Source organism: Pelecanus crispus, chromosome 13 (assembly GCF_030463565.1).
Source record: "Pelecanus crispus isolate bPelCri1 chromosome 13, bPelCri1.pri, whole genome shotgun sequence".
In the NCBI taxonomy this organism is placed as follows: domain Eukaryota; kingdom Metazoa; phylum Chordata; class Aves; order Pelecaniformes; family Pelecanidae; genus Pelecanus; species Pelecanus crispus.
The window spans coordinates 17608959-17626268 of record NC_134655.1 but is presented as its reverse complement, the minus strand read 5'-3'; the positions used below and the strand labels follow the sequence as shown (position 1 = coordinate 17626268).

Genomic DNA, 17310 nt, shown 5'->3' with positions numbered 1-17310 from the left:
TGCACTGAAATCATTTGCATAAAGCCTGCCACTATCTTTAGCTGAGTTTTATACAGATTTTAGGTCATTTGTACAGCCGATTTATGCTGGCCTAAAGCAAGAGGAGCATTTCCTGCTGCCCACGATCCATCTCAGCCTGGCTCACGTGAAAACGTCTGACCGAGAGTGCTGCGGGCACAATGTTTCACACGTTCGCTGCCCTCGCGGGCTCCTGCTACAGGGACGATGCTGGACGCTGGTGCCCGAGGCACCTGGTGCCTGCCGGGGTCCCCTTGCCCGCGGGGCTGTGCGGCAGCTGTGGGCGTGCTGGTGGCACGCTGGCCCAGGGCATGTGCGAGCCGTGCCCCAGCTCGTCCACACCAGCCTCTGCACTTGGGATTTGGGGACTTACCCCATCTCAGCAGTGCCAGTGCGTTCAGGAATGCAGTCATGGGTAATTAAAAAGGCTTTTTATTTCCTTATTGCCACATTTCCACTGCCTTCTCTCAACTTTTGCCTTCCAAGAGCAGAAATTAGTTCACTTAGAAATGTTTATTAAAGCACAATGATTTCTGAAAAACACGTAGGATGCTACGGTCTCTCTTCAACAAACCAGTCCATCCCCAGCACGGCATAACCTCCCGTGGGTTAGGTAAGCTTCGTGATTTCCTTTATCCACTTCAGGTACTTGGAGACCCTGGTGTAGATGCCGTATTTACCTGGCTTGGCACATTCCTCACCCCAGCTGGTGATCCCCGTGAGAAACCAGGTGCCCTCAATCTCGGTGGTGTAGGGACCTCCGCTGTCCCCGCCGCAGGTGTCACTGCCCCCGGCCGGGAAGCCCGCGCAGAACATGTTGTTCAGGATGGTGGTGGAGGTGCTCTTCAGGCAGGTCGGTCGGTCGACGAAGGGCACCTTGAGGATCTGGAGGACGGTGGCGGGCCGGCCGCGGAAGAGCGTGCTGCCCCAGCCGCTCACCGTCCCCATCCCGTGCTTCAGCAGGGCGTTGGTGAACTTCTGGCTGCCGATGCAGATGGGGGTGACGTAGCTGTTGAAGCTGAGCGGCTGGTCCAGCTCCAGGAGGGCGATGTCGTTGTGGTGCTTGTTGATCGTGGAGTTGTACAGGGGGTAGGGAAGGATTTTCACCACTTTACACCGCTGCTCCGTGTTGTCTTCCTCGTTGGTGTTGTATTCACCTGCAGAGACAAGCGCGGCTTGGGCTCCGTGGCCGGACCGGCGACCGTGCCCTGACGATGCCATCCCGACGCGACACCAGCCCAGCTGGGTGGTTGCAAAGGGATGAGCGCTGCACGCCCCAGCCTCGGGCTGTTGGGAGCCTGGTGCTGGCAAGGCTGCTTGCTCCTTGTCGGCGGGCGTTGGAGGATCCCCCATGGCAACACCTCCTCTGAACCCCCAGATGTGACACTGGGCACATTGAGTGCCAAAGGCCCAGATGCTTTTGCCAAGGTTATCAGCAATGGGGCCGTTCTCAGGATTTAGCAGCCTCAAAGAGATGTAAAGGGATGTTGCCCTCGCATCAAAAGGGGGAAAGCCTCTAGAATTAAAAATCTTTGTTGAATATAAATGGTTTATTAGTGAAAAGAAACCTGACCTGCCCCTTTTCCAAAATCACACAGCCACAGGGCAGAATGGGGCCCAGGGGGCTATCAAATGTCACACCCCCCCCCCCCCCCCCCCCCCGATGCCCACAGGTGTCCCTGGGTCCCTGCTGCCCGCATGAGGCTCAGCTGCTTGCGATTGCAGGGTGGATTGCAGGGTGCTGCCGGCAGCTTCGGGTTCCTGTGATTGAGTTGCTGGCAGCCTGTTACCTCCCCTCCCGGCTTGTGTAACAGGTAGAGGGAAGGGAAAATGTTCTGTGGTCTCGGGTCGGCAAACGGGCAGCGTCTGGGTCTGCCTGTAGCCGAATCCCCTCTCCTGCCTGTGAACCGGCTGTGTTGAAGGCTTGCGAGCAGGATGACTTTTCCCGCTTGCTTTCTGGCAGCCCAAGAGGTGCAGGGTGCGTTTAACCCCTGCTGCGGTATTTCTACATGCTTTGCTGTAATCTCCAGAATGTACGATCTCCTCTAAGCAATATCTGCGGCACTCCTGGCCCTGGCAGTGTCCTGTGTCTGCTGCATCCGCCTGCGAGGAGCGGCACGGAGCCCAGCGAGAGAGGTGAGGCAGCTTTCTGCGTGCACGTTAATGCTGGTGCCTGATGAAGGCGGGTTTGGTGGCTGGTGCTGCAGATGTGCTCTGTGAGGGTTTTTTGCAGCAGAGTGTGAATGTCAGCTTCCTCGCAGGTTGTGGTTCTACAGTGTAAATGCAAGGCAGCTATGGGGGAGACTTTGAGAGGGGTTTTTTTTATGCTATAGCTGCTTACTATTGCTGGGGACCTGAAAATATGCTTCAGCGATGAAAGTGGAGAGGCAAAGAAGGAACGGGGGGGTGGTGGTGAATGCTTCTTCCATCCCCTGCTATCGATTTTGGGGCCTCCTAGGATGCTATATATAAAGCTGAACATTTAGTATGAATGGACATGAAGGAATCAGATGCTGCCCATGCAGTGTGCATGGTGCAGGCACAAATCCAACAGTCCCTGAAGCTCTGCAAAATTGTGTTCTGCTTTCTTGACTTGTTGCGGGTCCAAAATCCTGCCCTGGAAACCCAGCAGTGCTGCAGAGCGCTGTGAAGGCAGTGTGAGGGGACCTGGCTGATAACGTATCCTAAGTGGAGGGGTGTGTGACATGCAGGAGAGCGCCCGAAAGGAGAGGCAGTTTGCATGCAGATGCAGCAAACGCAAACCGGTCCAGGTGGAAAAGAGCTTTCCTGGGGAGGGAGACTGTTTTTTCACTGGGCATTTTTTGTACTTTCTCATGTTACTGGGTGCAAAGCTGGGCTTTGTGCTGTGTTTTCCAGTAAAACTGCTTGAAAGTAGATAGCAAAAAGTTGGCAAAAAATGCTGCGTGCAAGCTGCGAGCACCGGGCAGGGGGTGCCCAGCCCCACAGCACTCAGTCTCTAGGGTCCCACCGGGCACACCCAGGAGCTTGGCCACGTTAGCACGGAAGATGAAGATGCAGCTGGAGCGTGTTTCTGTAGATTTAAACTCAGTGCTTCAAGGCTCAGGTAGAATGTCATTTTTGTCACTAATACATCTCATAGTGTTTAAACAGAAAGCGTGATGCTTCCATGCCTCCCCTCAGTGCTGCTTGTAGCAATTACTAACCACATCAGCGTTCCCTTCCTGTACCTATCCGTGTAACCTTCCTATACTAGATATTCATACATGGCAGCAACAAATAATTTGGGGAAGCTGATTCTGCCACAGCTGTGAAACATGGCACCATGAGGCCTGCCAAGGCCCCGTGCTGAGTTATCAGCAGGCTGCCTAGCAGGCAGTCTGGAACAGCTGGGTACCAAGAGTCGGGGGAAACACCATTTTTTCAGCTGAGATACATTTATTTTGTAAAGGAGCAGCATCACTTGCTGTGCAGTCTGGCCTAACTTTCCAGACACCCTGCTGTAAAAGCACGCTTTCCCACATGCCAGCCCGGTTTCTCTACTTCAATCTGTAAATTCTATTTACTTCTAAAGAAGTTAGGAGAAAAAGTAGTCATCTTCATCTTCTCCTTGCAAGGAGTTAGTCAGGTTGCTGGTGCCCCTCTTGCACCAGCCATGCGAATCCGTTCTCTGTGTTGTGTAAAAACTTAGTGTGACCCCCAAGAAGAGCAGAAATCCCTAGTGAGGTCCTATGTGGCTAGTAGAGATAAAAATCCATCACGCCAGCTCATGAAGCAGCATCTTAACTGCAGCCCACCGGGCTTTTAAGCAGCCTGGGGCTCTGTCTGGCCCGGGTGAGACAATTGCCTGCGGTTGGGTTGAGCTGTGTTTGCAACATGGTCCAGCAGTTCTGTGGCTTTGGGACCAAGACGCAGCTCACTGCTCCCACTGGAGGGGGTGGTACCTGCAGAGACCAGGCTGCCGAAATGCTGCGATCTGGGGCCTCCGTGCCCTAAAGCAACTTGTGCTGCGTTGCTGCCCATCGCGGTGGCATGGGTCCCAGGGTTCTGTGCGGTGCCTTCTGCCTGGCCAGTGCAAGCCCTGCCCCGCGTCCCTTGCCTGCGCTGGCCCGATGCTGCCCGAGGTGCTCACCTGCCACGGCAGTGACGTTGTCGCCTGGCTGCAGGCAGTGCGCTGCCGTCACTAGCCATTTGTCGCTGATGATGGACGCGCCGCAGAAGCCCACCCCGTGGCTGTTCACCAGATAAACCTGTGGGAGCAGAAGGAAATCACACCCGTGCGTTTGTGTAAATTGGTGGGGAAGAAGAGTGGGCGCAGGGGTTTTGTTTGGCTGTAGGACGGGCTGTGTTTAGGTCGTACAAAGCAGGTGCTGCTCCTCGGGGAACCCCTGCCCCTCCGTTCCCCGCTCTGTCGCAGAGGATGGCCAACACTGCTCCGCACGTGTGTTAGTACCCCGTTGTACTTCTCCTCCCTTCGCTGCCAGGCTGGGAGGGCAGGCAGCCCCAGCATAAACCTCAGCATAAAACTCAGAGTGTCCAAAATATGAGCGCTTCCACACATACCTCCTAGAAGTGTTTTGGTGGTGACTAGGGCTTAACTAGTTAACTAGGGACAGAATCTTAACTGCCCATTTCATTTGGGCATCTAACTGCCTCAGGACTTATGGGGCACAAGCCAGGACATCCCTTATGCTAAAACTTCTCATTAAATTGATCAGCTGACTTGGACGGTGTTTAAAAGAGGGATTTCTATATAATTCACCCGTTGCATTCCTTTCATACGACGTGGCTTGTCACTGTCTATCTGCCTCATACTTCCCATGTATTTACTCATTTGACGCCTTGTTAGGCAGAGCCGGCTGCATTTTAAGGAGCTCAATATCCATAAGGAAGAGGACAAAGCTTGCCCACGGCGATGAACCGGAGTGCCTCCACACTTGCAGCCGTCGCCATCCCCGGTGTCCTGCGTGGGCTCTGCCCCAGGCGCCCGTGGCTGCCGGTGCCGCCCGGCCGCAGGAGGACAGCACAGGCTGCCGGTGGCGGCTGCCGCCGCAGAGCCCGGCACCCACGCGTGCCTGTGGGTGTGAGACTGCCCATGGAGCAGCCAGAGAGGAGACAGTGATGTGGTTTGTAAGGCCTTTCTCTGGGATCTGAGCCCCACAACCACCCCCAAACCCCAGGGAGAACGCAGCACCCCTCCTGGCTGCTGCCTGAACCCCAACAGGCTGAGCATCTTCATTTGCCAGCTGGCAAAAGGGAAACCAAGACTTTTGGGGGGGTGCCTGGTGAGGTAAAGGTCTCCATGAGCACAGCCAACTAGTCAGACTTGGTGGGCTTGTAGCCTGTGAATTTACTTTCTTTATGGATACTGGTTTCTCATATTAAACTTTCTGGGTCTCCTCTTGACTCTCTGTGAACGTGTGGTGGGTGCCAGCGTCACCTGTGGTTTGTCCCACAAAAGGCTGTGCTGGAAAGCTCTGCTGGGGCAGTGGTATGGCCTTTTCCTTTCAGACACAAAACACGACCTCCCAGCAAACCTCCTGCTGCTGCTTCTGGTGCCTGTCCGTGTCCCCAGACATTACTGGCTTTTTTAGCTCTGAAATGGAGGGCAGGTGCCTGCTCCTGACCTATCTGCATACACCCTGCTCGCTGCATCGATCCCTCAGCAGATGTAGAGGGATCGGCTGATCTGCGTGAATGGGCGTTTACGTCCCTGTGTGGGCAACTTTTCATTTCCGTCACCTGTGTCGCTCCGTGCCAGAGCTTGCAACAGAAAGAGATTTGCCATTCCTAAAACCTCATCTGAATTTATTATTTTGTACTCTCAGCCACTGAGATTTCTGCGCTCGCTGAAGCCAGGGTAGAGTTTAAGGGCAGTGGATGACTTTGAAAAGGACCCAAGCTAGGAGCTAATTTTCCTTTTGACACCAATTTTAAAGTATTTGCAGAGCAGTGGGTTAGAGGAGGTTTCTTTGCAGCCCTCCCTTGCCTGTGATGTCACTTTTGGTGAGGTAGAGATGACTAGGATGTTGCAAGTAGGATGTAGGCTTGGATAAAGAAAGAACAGCTGGATTTGGTAGATGTCGTACAAGGACAGATCCTTTGTTGATATAAATTATCATGGATCTGTTGAAACTGATGGAGCCAAAAATGGAGCTGCATTGTTCCTTGCAAAGCTCCCCTCCCTCAGCCTTCAGCTTAATCCCGGTAAATTCATGGACTGCTGGGGAATCTGTTGCTATAGCTCAAAACCGGATCCTTTGTGCCCCACCAGCTAAAGCTGCTGTGACTCTGACTTCTAGCTTTCTTGCCAGGGTAGACCCTCAGCCAGGCAAGTTTTGTTGCTGTGGCATAAAACTGTGTGCAGAAAGCAGCTGTGTTCCTGTTAGTCTTAAGATCTATTGCTACACTAACCTCAGAGATGGGCTTTGGGTATGTACAAGTAAGATGCTCCTGCATTCAGAAGGAAATGAATAGACAGAGCAATTGCTGGGGTTACAGGAGAGCTGCAGAAGTAGCCAGTACCTGCCAAGGCACCTCGCCTTTCATGCTGTCTGAACCGCCAACGACCCGGGTGCCCGTCTTAATTATCGGTATGATTTTCGGGGTGGTGGCGGTGCTGGTTTCGGTGATGTTGCTGAGCACCTCATCAGGAGCATCATCGTGGTCATCGGCAGTGATGTTCCAGTGCTCAAAGGTGTTTATGGCTCGGGTGAGCTTGCTCTTTGCTTCAGGAGCCGTGATCCTCCCGCAGGGATACGGCACTGCGAGAGAAACAGTCACGGTTATGACTGGCTGTGCTTCACATCGAGAGTTACAGCAACTGAAGGAGCAGACGAGGAGGCAAATGCTGCCTTGTCTCAGCACCCTGTTTCGGGACTGACATGGGAGACACAGGGCCATGGGCCGATTCGTGCGTTCTCTGTGCAAACAGATGCCTGTGCCTTTGAGCAGCAGCGCAGGTAATATGTGAGAGTAGCAAAAGCATAAATTGTTTCTGGGCTTTAGAAATTAATTCTGAACAGTTTTTGAAAGGAAGAAAGCTTGTGAGATAGATTGCACGTCTGACGGGACGGTGCAGCTGTGCCTTTATTTCGCAGGATGCTGAGGTGCGTGCCTGGGAGGCTTGCTGCGGCAGGCAGCCGGGTGCTTGGCTGACATTTCTACAGCAAGTAACTCCAGTACAATAAAAGTCCAGCTGGGAGAGGGCAGGAAATAATATCTGCCAATTGTACAGATAATCCTGCTTGGCACCAAGGTGAGGAAAATATTAATAAACTCCTTCTAGAGTTGTAGATTTTCCCTGTTAATGAAGACCTCATCTGTAGGCTCATTTCAGACGAGCTCTTCCCATTTCTCTCCTACGCAGTGTGTGCCGAATTCCTGCTGATAGTGGCAGTCAAAATAGTAAATAGCATCAGGCATTGTCTTTCATCTGAAAAGCTTTTGACAGTACTGTGCAAATAAACATTAGTGTAAAATCAGATGTAAGTGTGGCCTACTGAGATTTCTTTTTTTTTTTTTTTTTTCTTAACCAGTCCACTTTAGGAATAGGGCTTAAATAAGCATTGAGTGATGGAAAGTGCTACCTGTGAGGTTAGACTAGGAAATGAAGGTTTCAGAGCCAACAAAAGCTAAGCTTTTGCAGGAAGGGCAATTACCCAACCTGAAAGATGGTCTTATTGCTAACAGTAAAACTTTCTGGTCCAGTGAAAGTGATACAGCATGCTGGGCAACACAGGCCTGAGCTCTTAATGATCTCCATTAATGGAAAAACTCCCAGCTTAAGATACTTCCTACAATGGTTGCTGAAAGTCAGCGCTTTCAGGAGTTCAAAGCATTCCTGGCTATAGCTATTGGACCTTCAGAAACTAACTCACCTGTGCGGGTGCCTGCATGCTAGCATAGGCATGCAAATCTGTTACTCTCAGGTGTTAGAAATATGATAGCATCAAATGTTAAATTGACCTTAGATGACAAAGTATTTCTCTATACAATCTCCCCTTTCCTTTGCCAGATGTGCTTCTGAGATGTTCATGCCCAATTAACTTGCTATGTTGTGGTGGGTTGGGACTGCATGTGTTGGTGTAGTTAGAGATATTGTAACAGCCTAGGAGCAGGGTAAAGTTGGGGAATATAACAAGAACCAGCTATTATTTAGCCCTTTATGAAGTTGCAACCTCAAGCAATGCATTTCCTCTCCACCCCACTCAATACCGCAGCTAAACCAGAGTGTAGTTCCTGGTGAGGGTCTTCGTGTGCAGGTACACACTGTTGGGAGGACGGAACCACCACAAAGCTTCACTGCTTTCCACCCAGCTCAGGTAATTATAAGACACCGTGTGATGGCCAGCCATGAAACGGACCACCGGGAGGATTCACAGTAAGAAAGATTGTCTTTTATTCTGAAAAAGCCCAGAGCATCCTTGACATAGGATCAGTAACTAAATAGTAGCTCCTACTGGAAGAACAGGGGAGCAAGCTCTGGCTGGCTGGACACCAGCATGTATGCATGCACCATACATACATACACCACGTATGCTGGTGTAGCTGAACATCACGTTTCTGCCTTCAGAAAACTACTGATCCATATCTAGAAATACAAGATGGCTGCAAGTGGGAGGGGTGCCTGTGTGAGCAGCCATCTGAAATGAGCATTTGCCTTGTGAATAAATTCCTGGACAACTACCCTCCTTCTCCACCCGCCTAGGCTAAAAAAAAGGTGTTTAAATTGCATCCTATAAGCCTGACCCCACATCTGCCATTGGGAAAATGCAAGGTCAGGCTCTTTAATTTGCTAATCAGGAAAACAAGGCTGGTTTCTAACAGGTTATTGCATTTCCATGAGTTTCATGTATCTAAATCCAGGACAAGACCTTGGAAACTTTCACCCAAATCTCTTAAAAACACTTTAAAAGTTAACCTGCAGGTTCACAGGACTTTCCATCTTCATGAAGTGTATAGCCAGCAGCACAGGAACACACAACTTTCTGTGGCGGGTCATGCCTGCAAAAGTGCTTGCAGCCTCCATTTTTAATAGCACAAGTGAAGTCTGAAAGAAATTAAAATGAAACCGTGAAAGCTCTTTTGAAATACAGCTGGTCAGAGATTTGTTGGGACTTGGGCCTTTGGACTTAGCCTATAACCTGCTTTGGTTGTTCCAGACTATGGAAAATGATGCTCTTTTGCAAGGAGAGTGTCCTCCTTCCAAATCACGTCCCTGCTCGTGAGCGCTGGGCACCTCTTCAAGAAGGCAGGTTGAGGAACAGCCCTTTGAGAGGTCCTGCCGAGCCCTGGTGCAGCCTCCTGCCTCTAACAACTGCGTGCTGTCTGAAATTTGGCAGCCTGACCCTAAAGGACTTCTGCAAATATTTGGTTATGAGCCACATGATTTCCCCACCATCGTGCTGCTCTCCTCCCCCCTGTGCTTACGGCAATCCAGCCCCGGTGCAGATGCTAGCAGAGAATGCCATGTGTCAAATGGGAGCAAACCCTGAACCCAAGAAGGGCTTTGTCCCGGGATTATTGCTGGACTCCGAATTGAAAACATCAAGCAGACCCATAAGTTCTTCCTGACACACCAAAAATCATCACAGACTGACGTGGAAGACCCATTTCAGCAGGACGTTTGATGAAACGTGTCCCACCGTGAGGCATGGTGAGAATCCCATGACTTGCGCATGTCTTCTCCCACCCCACCTCGTACTCCTCTGTGGTGGGAGCGCTGTCTCTTGGAGGTGGGAAACCACTAATCCACAGACACCCTTTTAATTCTCAGTGAGTTTTCAAATAACTTCACAGCAGATTAACTCCACTCCTACTTCCTCAAGGACACCTCCCTTCCTGTAGCCATTTTAATGCCATCATTTACTATTTTTACAGAGCTCCTTTTCACGCCTCACTTCTAGTGCTATTTTTGTTCCTGTCTCACTTCCACGAGAAATCTGCAATGAGACTATTTAAATTTGATGCAGCTTTGAAATGCTCTTTTTAACGTACGCTCTTCTCTTGCCAGAGCAGAAGCACAACTAGAAAGAGAATCTTTTATTAGTGCAGTGAGTCTAGCACATTATGTGAGTCGCGCAGCCCCTGATTATATTATAAATATAAGAGCTGAATATCCCTCTTGCTTAAATTATCAGCTGTTTGGTTTTCATAAACTCTTCAACCCATCAGAAAAATATTTGCCTTTTGTTTGCCTTCAGAATCAAGGTTTCTGGTGATAATTATAATTACGAATTTAGCAGAGTGCCATTGAGAGGAGGTCGCAATAATCCTGCCCTTCTCAGCACCTGCTGCCCAGCCTGGCGTGAGAAATGGAGAGGAGGAGTGAGAGCATGGGGGCCCCATCGGGGTTGGTGGAAAAGTGTTGCTTTCAGTGGGTGAGCACGTTGTCTGTGATTGACGAGCAGCCCTGGAAAGGCTTGTGCTGGGGAGATAAGGGAAGGTCTCTGTGTCAACATTTGTGCTGGCAGCTGCAGCATGCTGAACAAAAGACCTTGAGCCTGAGTCTTTGTTGAACCCTGCGTAAGAGCAGGCATCTCGGTGCTCAGGGGAGGTGGAGCTGGGGCTTGGGCTCCACCAAGGACGGGAGAGGACAGAGACATCCGCTCGTATATCCCCAAGCATGTCCCTCTGTAATCCCACTGCTGAATTTGCACGTTCGTACAGTGCCTTACAGCAAGGTAAAGTGTGTCCGAAATAGCCCTTGAGTAGGATGAAATTCTACACCCACTTTGATCCTATGGGATTTCAAGTAGGGCAGAACAACCACAGACCGAGCCCCCAGTACGTACCTATCTCACAATTTCTGCCTTCGTACCCAGCTGGGCACCAGCACACATAGGAACTTACTGCATCCTTGCAAATGGCTCCATTTTTGCATGGATTAGGGTTGCACTGATCTCCATCTTGGAGAGAAGACAGGAGAATTAACAAACATGAGATTCCACCATGGCTGGTGCCGACCAAGCGCTGGAGCCTTGCTCTGTGCAAGCCTCCTGTTAAAGACGAGCAAAAGACTGCAGAGCTTCCTTCTTTGTAATGGAGCATAAGTCAGCTCCTGACACCAAAGTGCACAACTGACAACGTCAGTGCTGGGGTAACATCAGTAGCAGTACTTTACCCAGAGTCCTAATTATGTACCCTGTCCCACGTGGGTTAATTCTGCTTGTTTCAGCAGAACTCCAGTCCCCCTCATGCATCTCAACAAGACCTCATGTCTTGGCTAAGTTAGACAAAGTCAGAAGGTTTGCTTCCTCAAGAGTGGTTACGGTTTCCTAATCTGAAGTATTTTAACACTACTGCCTTTGTTCTCTGAAGGGTTTGCCTGTCCACTTGGGTTTGGAGACCTCTCTGTGTATTGGGATTGAGAGCCTCAGTCATTGCTCTTTATTTCTAAGTCTTGTACTACTGTTAACTGGTCTAGATTTTTCTTTACATGTCAGGGCTTTTATTTTCACAGTTGCCTACAGCTGAGAAGCTGAGGGTTTAATAAAAATACCAAGTATTTCAGAATTAGTGATCTAATACTTTGTAAGTCCGTGATGTTAAATTATGGGGAAGTGCACTTTGAAATGATCATGCAAAGACAAGGAGGAAAGGGAATGTCTTGATGCGTTCATGTCCTGCCAGTAAGCGTGGCTCTTAATAGTGGTTTGCGGAACGGAGTGGAATGCAGAAGGCAGCTTGCGAACATGGACAAAATGGTTTTGTCTTGTCTAAGGCACGGTGTCGGGGTTTGCACATAAGGTGTGGATTGCGGCTGCTCTTGCTGCTTGGTGAGGGCATTCAGAGCTTGGTACCACTTGGGTGCTGTGCAAGGGTTGAACTCCTGTGGGCTACATGTGTTGGGAATAGCAGCTTGTAAGCTGAACAGTAAACTTGTTTGGATGATAGAGGAATATATAGCTTTCATTATTTTTGAAGAGCTAATTGGTTACAGTGGCAGGGAAACAAATGTAGTGTTGAGTTTCATCAGTTGGTTTTTCAGAGGACAGTCCTACAATGCAAATGTAACTTTTTTATTTTAGAGTCTGGACTGAATAATCTGAATTATTTAAGGCTTTTTAGTGAGATGTTCTGGGCGCTTAGCCAATCTACAAAGCAGTTCATTTATTGAAATGTCCTTAAAATTAGTTTCAGATATTTTAGTGGGCATTGAAATCTTTTTGGTAAGGGACTGAGGAGTCGTTAGGGATGGAGACTGAAAGGGAAGAAATAGATGGTGGAAAGAAAATGGTGGAGAAGCAAGGGTTTGGGACCACTGGGGTGAATTGCAAACAGCTGTTTGCTACGATCATGTTGAGGGTCCACTTTAATATGGCATTTCCAGGGATTTACACTGTGCTTGCACAAGGTTGTGCCTCATCTGGAGATCTCTGCTTGAGAACGGAGCATTTGCTGTTTGCTGGAGGGGTGTTAATTATTGCTGTTGTGTTTTACTCTATAGCACAGCTGGAACCAGAAGCCCAGAGCGTGACCTGGGCTCAGTGGATCCAGTGGTCTGTGTGAACTGGTTTTGTTCTGTGAGGTTTTTGAAGTTTGTTCAAAAAAACTGCTTGAAGAAAGAAAATGTTAAGGGGGTTTTTTGTTGTTTTTTGGCTTGCAATTTGTAAACAAACAGGACAGGCCCAAGCTGGGTGGCTGCAGGGTTTAGGGTGCATGACTGACTAGCTCTGTCACAAAACAGTTTCTAAATGCTGGAATCCGTGTATTAAACATCTGCTACTTATGCATGGAGAGATGAATATTATGCATTTGAACATGAAGGAAACAGCTCTTACCAATGTACGTTTTCCAAAACTCCATCTGCAAAGGAAAAGAAAAAAAAGATTTCCTTTGATTTCTAATTTCTGGGCACTACATAACTGAAACAGTGAAAGGATCGCTCCAAGGCTAAAGCAAAAGATGTGCAGGAAAACATCCACCTCTGTAATCCCAACGGTGATGATCAAACCTTTAAAGCAGTTCCCCAGCCCAACTGATGGATCCCAAATGAGAATAAAGCATGACAGATGCTGCACTTGGCCCCTGCAGGTTTTCCCCTTGCTGTTCACTCCTACTCCCCGCTCCGTGCCTCACCTGAAAGGCTCATAGAGGTGTGGGCTGGGGGGAACAAGATGTTGCCATTTTGCAGCAGCGATATGCGGCGCTTTGCGACATGGTTTAATGGGCATGGTGGTGTTGGGTTGATGGTTGGACTGATGATCTTAGAGGTCTTTTCCAACGTTAACGATTCCTAGTTTTTACTTTCATTAAAAAATAATCCAGCCACCAAGCCAAGAAACATGAAATTATTACTCTACCCTTAATTGGTTTAGTGGTGGACTTGGTAGTGTTAGATTAATGGTTGGACTGGATGATCTTAAAGGTCTTTTCCAACCTAAATGATTCTATGATTCTATGATACTCACTGTTTTCTCTGTGTTTTCAAACACTTCTCGGGCTTCTTCAAAGCTGCATTTTTCTTCCATGCATTCTCTCTCAAGGTTCCCAGGAATAACCTCTTCCAGCCTGTTTGAATTGGCTCGCTTTTGCCTGTGCAGAACCGAGCTCGCCTCTTTGTTCTCGATGAAGACTGCAATTTGAAAAGAAATAGGGGCTAGATAGGAGCATGCGCCATCATGTGACGCCACTGGGATGGGCTGTCAGGGCTCTGTTCTCCCAGAAAGCAAGGCCTTTTCATGTGTTCACCCCCCTGTTGCTCCATGGCTGAGGATGTTTCAGGACTGTTATCATCTACTTGGGGTCTCTTTGGTGTCTGACTTAAGTGCAATCTAGAGGATCAAATCTGGAGAACCAAGAGTCAACATAGTCGATAAGCAGAAACAACTGATGATGAGAGGGTGATTAGGAGCACTGAAGTTTGATGCTTAAAATACCCTAAAGCAGATGGTGTGAGGATCGCCTATCATAGATGCACAGACTAGAATAAGCTATTTGAGAGGGGAAAATAATAGGCTTTTTTATGCTGCTGCTTGCTGAGGTCTTGTTTGGACACAGAAATTGTCCTGCTTTAGCTGCCTCTGCCTGTTTTGGCTGTGAAAGGCCATTTGCCTCTGCAAGCAGCTGCAGCCCTTGGAAGCCACAGGCCATTTGCTTCTCTCCCTGTTCCTCACCCTTGCCCACGTGCCTGGGTACCACTGTTTCCTGCCGGCAGGAGGGGTGATGTGAGCCCTCCTCACCCCCTGGGCCAGGTCACGTCAATGAGGTGGTGTGCATCCACCTTCAACTTACTGGCCAAGCTTCTGGGCAGAAACCACCAGCAGAGAGCTGCTGGAGCTGCAGGGACCCCCAGTCTGGGTGGGATGTCCACGGTGGCCACCAGCCTTCCTATGGTGGCTGCCTTGTGAAGGGCACAAGGACATGCAGACCTGTCATGGTGCTGCCATGAATGCTGTCGGGGCAGGGTCAGCAGCAGCCTCCCCATGGCAGCTGCCTGGTGGGGTTTGCTCCTGACCCACCTCTTGGAGAACTCCACCTCTGCTGAGCACTCTTCCCCCATCCCACCACTCTAGAAAAGACATTATTCACCCAGAGGAGCTTCCTGCTTTGCCTCCCCAGCCTCCTTTCTCTCCACCCTCCTTTAGTGCTCGCAGTCATGTCCCTTTTTGTCACCAGATGGCACGGTAGAGCAGCTGCTCTTGGAGCTGCTGGTGGCCATCCTGGACACGGACCCTTATCTGGGAGCTCTGTGCTGGAAGGGGTTCAGGCTCTCAGCCAGGTGGGCAGAGAGGAGAGTGAGGGCCAAGTACCAGCCGCTCGTTCCTTCTCATGGCTAACTTCTGCTCTCGATCCAGAGCAGATCCCCGCCTCTCCAAGCCTGCAGAGGATCAGTTTTGTTGAACTCTCATGAGCCCCAGGCGGGTTGCTCTGATTTACGCCATGCCACTGACGGTGTAACCAGCCCCTTCACCTAAAGATCTCTCTGCAAGAGACTGAACTAATTGTTTTTGCAGTGCTTTTAATCATTGTACAGCGAGCTTGCACCTCTGCCTTCCTCATGCTAGTGTGTTTTTGGTTAAAAAGGGAGTGCATTAAAATCCTGACCTTAATCTAATTGTTTGGCGGTAGATATTGATGGGTCAAGCAGTGACCTCTGAAGAAGCCAGGCTTATTTCAAACACTGCAGCCCCTGTGGGGTGGCCGGTCCCCTCCCGGCTGCAGAGTTGTGGTTTATGTGTGGGACATGAATGTACACCCCCAAGCGAGCCTCCCCGGATGAGCGGGGTGCTGAGAGCGTGGAGGCACTGGGGAGCACAGCCTTGCTGGAGGAGACCTGCCCCCTTCTCCTCATGGCATGGGCTGCAGCCTCCAGCTTGTCCCCAGGCTGGGCAGAAAAGGCTCAGGTGAGAATGATGGAGCAGCCTTCCTTGGTTTTGTAACCCTGCTGGGCTCTCCATGTGCCCGGGGGACCCAATGTGGGCACAGCCGCACATAGCCCTGCGTGAAATGAGGCAGCTGCATTAGACCCACTCCTTCACCTCTTCCCAGTGGGATGTGCCAGGCACCTGCCGTAATTAACCCATTTAATGGAGAGAACTCATTTTAATGAATGCAGCTTTGCCTCCCTCAGATCCCTCTAGGCATTCTCAGTTGCTTACTGATCTCACATGCTGCTTTACAAGCAAAACTTGATCTGAACTGAAGGTTGCAGGCCCCATGGGGTCACAGGCATGGTACTCACCCTTGCTGGAAACCATCCTCACACCAAGAATATACTCACACATGACTTATCAACTTCTGAACCAGCATCTGAGAGAGTGAGATGGGTCTCTGGGCAAAGGGACTGTGGGCGCAGACCTGTCCTGCCAGCTGAGTATGGTATTTTCTAGGAGGTACACCTGGGTGGGTGGTGGTACCAATAGGAGGTTCTGCTCACTTTTCATTGCTAAGCAAACATTTTGGAAAGGGCCATTTTCTAACCTGTTGCTTGCAATGTTTTAATGAAAAAAGAAAGGCTAGCTTTGCACTAAACAAGTACTCACACTGGATGCGAACCAGCCTCTGCTGGAACTGTTGCTGCTACAGATAAATCAAGGAACAGCCTGCATTACTATGTGTGATTGCCCACATCCATCAACTACTCTATCTTGTCTACAATTTTGGCTGCATCTTACAGTCTTTGTTAAATTCACGCTGGGTTTGGCTTTAAACAATTCTCTCAGTGGCAGATCCAATGGCTGTTTTATGGATGTGAGTACTTGTTTGTACTCCAGGACAAAGCAGTGGCACATGCAGACGTGTGGATGTTACTCTCCCCTTTTTTTACTTCTCTGTGTGTGTGCGTGCATTCTAAAATGGCTGAATCAAGCTCTGAAAGCTTAAAAGCTGCAAAAATTTAAGAAAAATTCCATTCTTAAAATTAATCCCTGTGACATATTCTGCGTAAAATCAGCATAAAAGCTATTATTTCATTCCCAAGAAAAGAACCGGAGCTTTAAAGAGAGGAGCTATGAAACACAGCAATCTCTGAGCTCTCATCTCTTACGAGACTGCACAAGCTGTCCCACTGTCAAGTGACAAACTGTCCCTTCACCTGTGCCAGTAACCCCCCACACCCAAAAGTGAAGGACTTGCTAGGTTTTAAATGAACCCACCTGTACTTTCGGCACCAAGACAAGCTCCCAGAAGACAAATGGAGAGTACAAGGGGGATATTTGCCATCTTCCTGCTGTCCAAACCTCTTGCTAACAAATTGTTCGGATGGTGGAGCTCAGTCAATAGTTCCAAAGTGCAAGTGCTTGTTTATTTACTCTGGGTAACCCTTTAATTTAAGGTCCCCAGATGTGCCATTGCTGAAGCTTGAGATGGCAGCATGGGTGTTATTGGAGGGGGCATGTCCACGTATAAGAAACGTGCTAGGTTGCAGTCCTTGGGCTCATCTTCTGCCCTGTAGGATATTACTGCCATGTTGGGGGGTTGAGCACAGCACAAGAACAAATTAATTCAGCTTCAGTGAACCTCTTTAAAACACTGGATTTCCCGCTCCTATCCAGGTGATGTTGTTGGCCATATAAAAATCCACAGTAGCATTTTCAAAGGCTTCAGCATGGTCCATGCTTTGTCCAAAAGAGCTGGCACAATTCCCTTGAAGACGACCCTACAGATGATGTTTCCTCTCAGGGAACAGGCGCCCTTGGAGCAGGGCTGTGTCAGCCAGCACAGTCCAACGTGGGTTATCTAATTAAAAACCTGGATGAAGTGAAGTGAGACTATTGGTCCATTATCCAGATGTGCTGGGGCAAACCCTGGAAACACATGGATTTTCCTAGGTGCTGTACCTGAGGCCACAGGAAGGAACCTGCTAGT

General features: G+C 49.5%; 1 protein-coding gene across 1 annotated transcript; it reads right to left on the bottom strand.

Annotated features, from left to right (window-relative positions):
- Positions 1–627: 627 nt before the first annotated feature.
- On the bottom strand, positions 628–16665 carry F9 (coagulation factor IX). The gene is made up of 8 exons (XM_075720672.1): positions 16599–16665; positions 13413–13576; positions 12783–12807; positions 10794–10907; positions 8921–9049; positions 6523–6761; positions 4130–4247; positions 628–1175 (listed from the first exon to the last, which is right to left on the bottom strand). Exons 1-8 carry the CDS (start codon positions 16663–16665, stop codon positions 628–630), a joined length of 1404 nt encoding a protein of 467 aa, XP_075576787.1.
- Between the last annotated feature and the right edge of the window lie 645 nt (positions 16666–17310).

Coding starts and splice junctions, on each gene's coding strand:
- F9 (XM_075720672.1), bottom strand. CDS start 16,665: ATGGCAAATATCCCCCTTGTACTCTCCATTTGTCTTCTGGGAGCTTGT. Junction 13,577..16,598: donor TCTTGGTGCCGAAAGTACAG/GTGGGTTCATTT, acceptor TTCAAATTGCAG/TCTTCATCGAGAACAAAGAG. Junction 6,762..8,920: donor AAAGTCCTGTGAACCTGCAG/GTTAACTTTTAA, acceptor TTTCTCTCGCAG/TGCCGTATCCCTGCGGGAGG.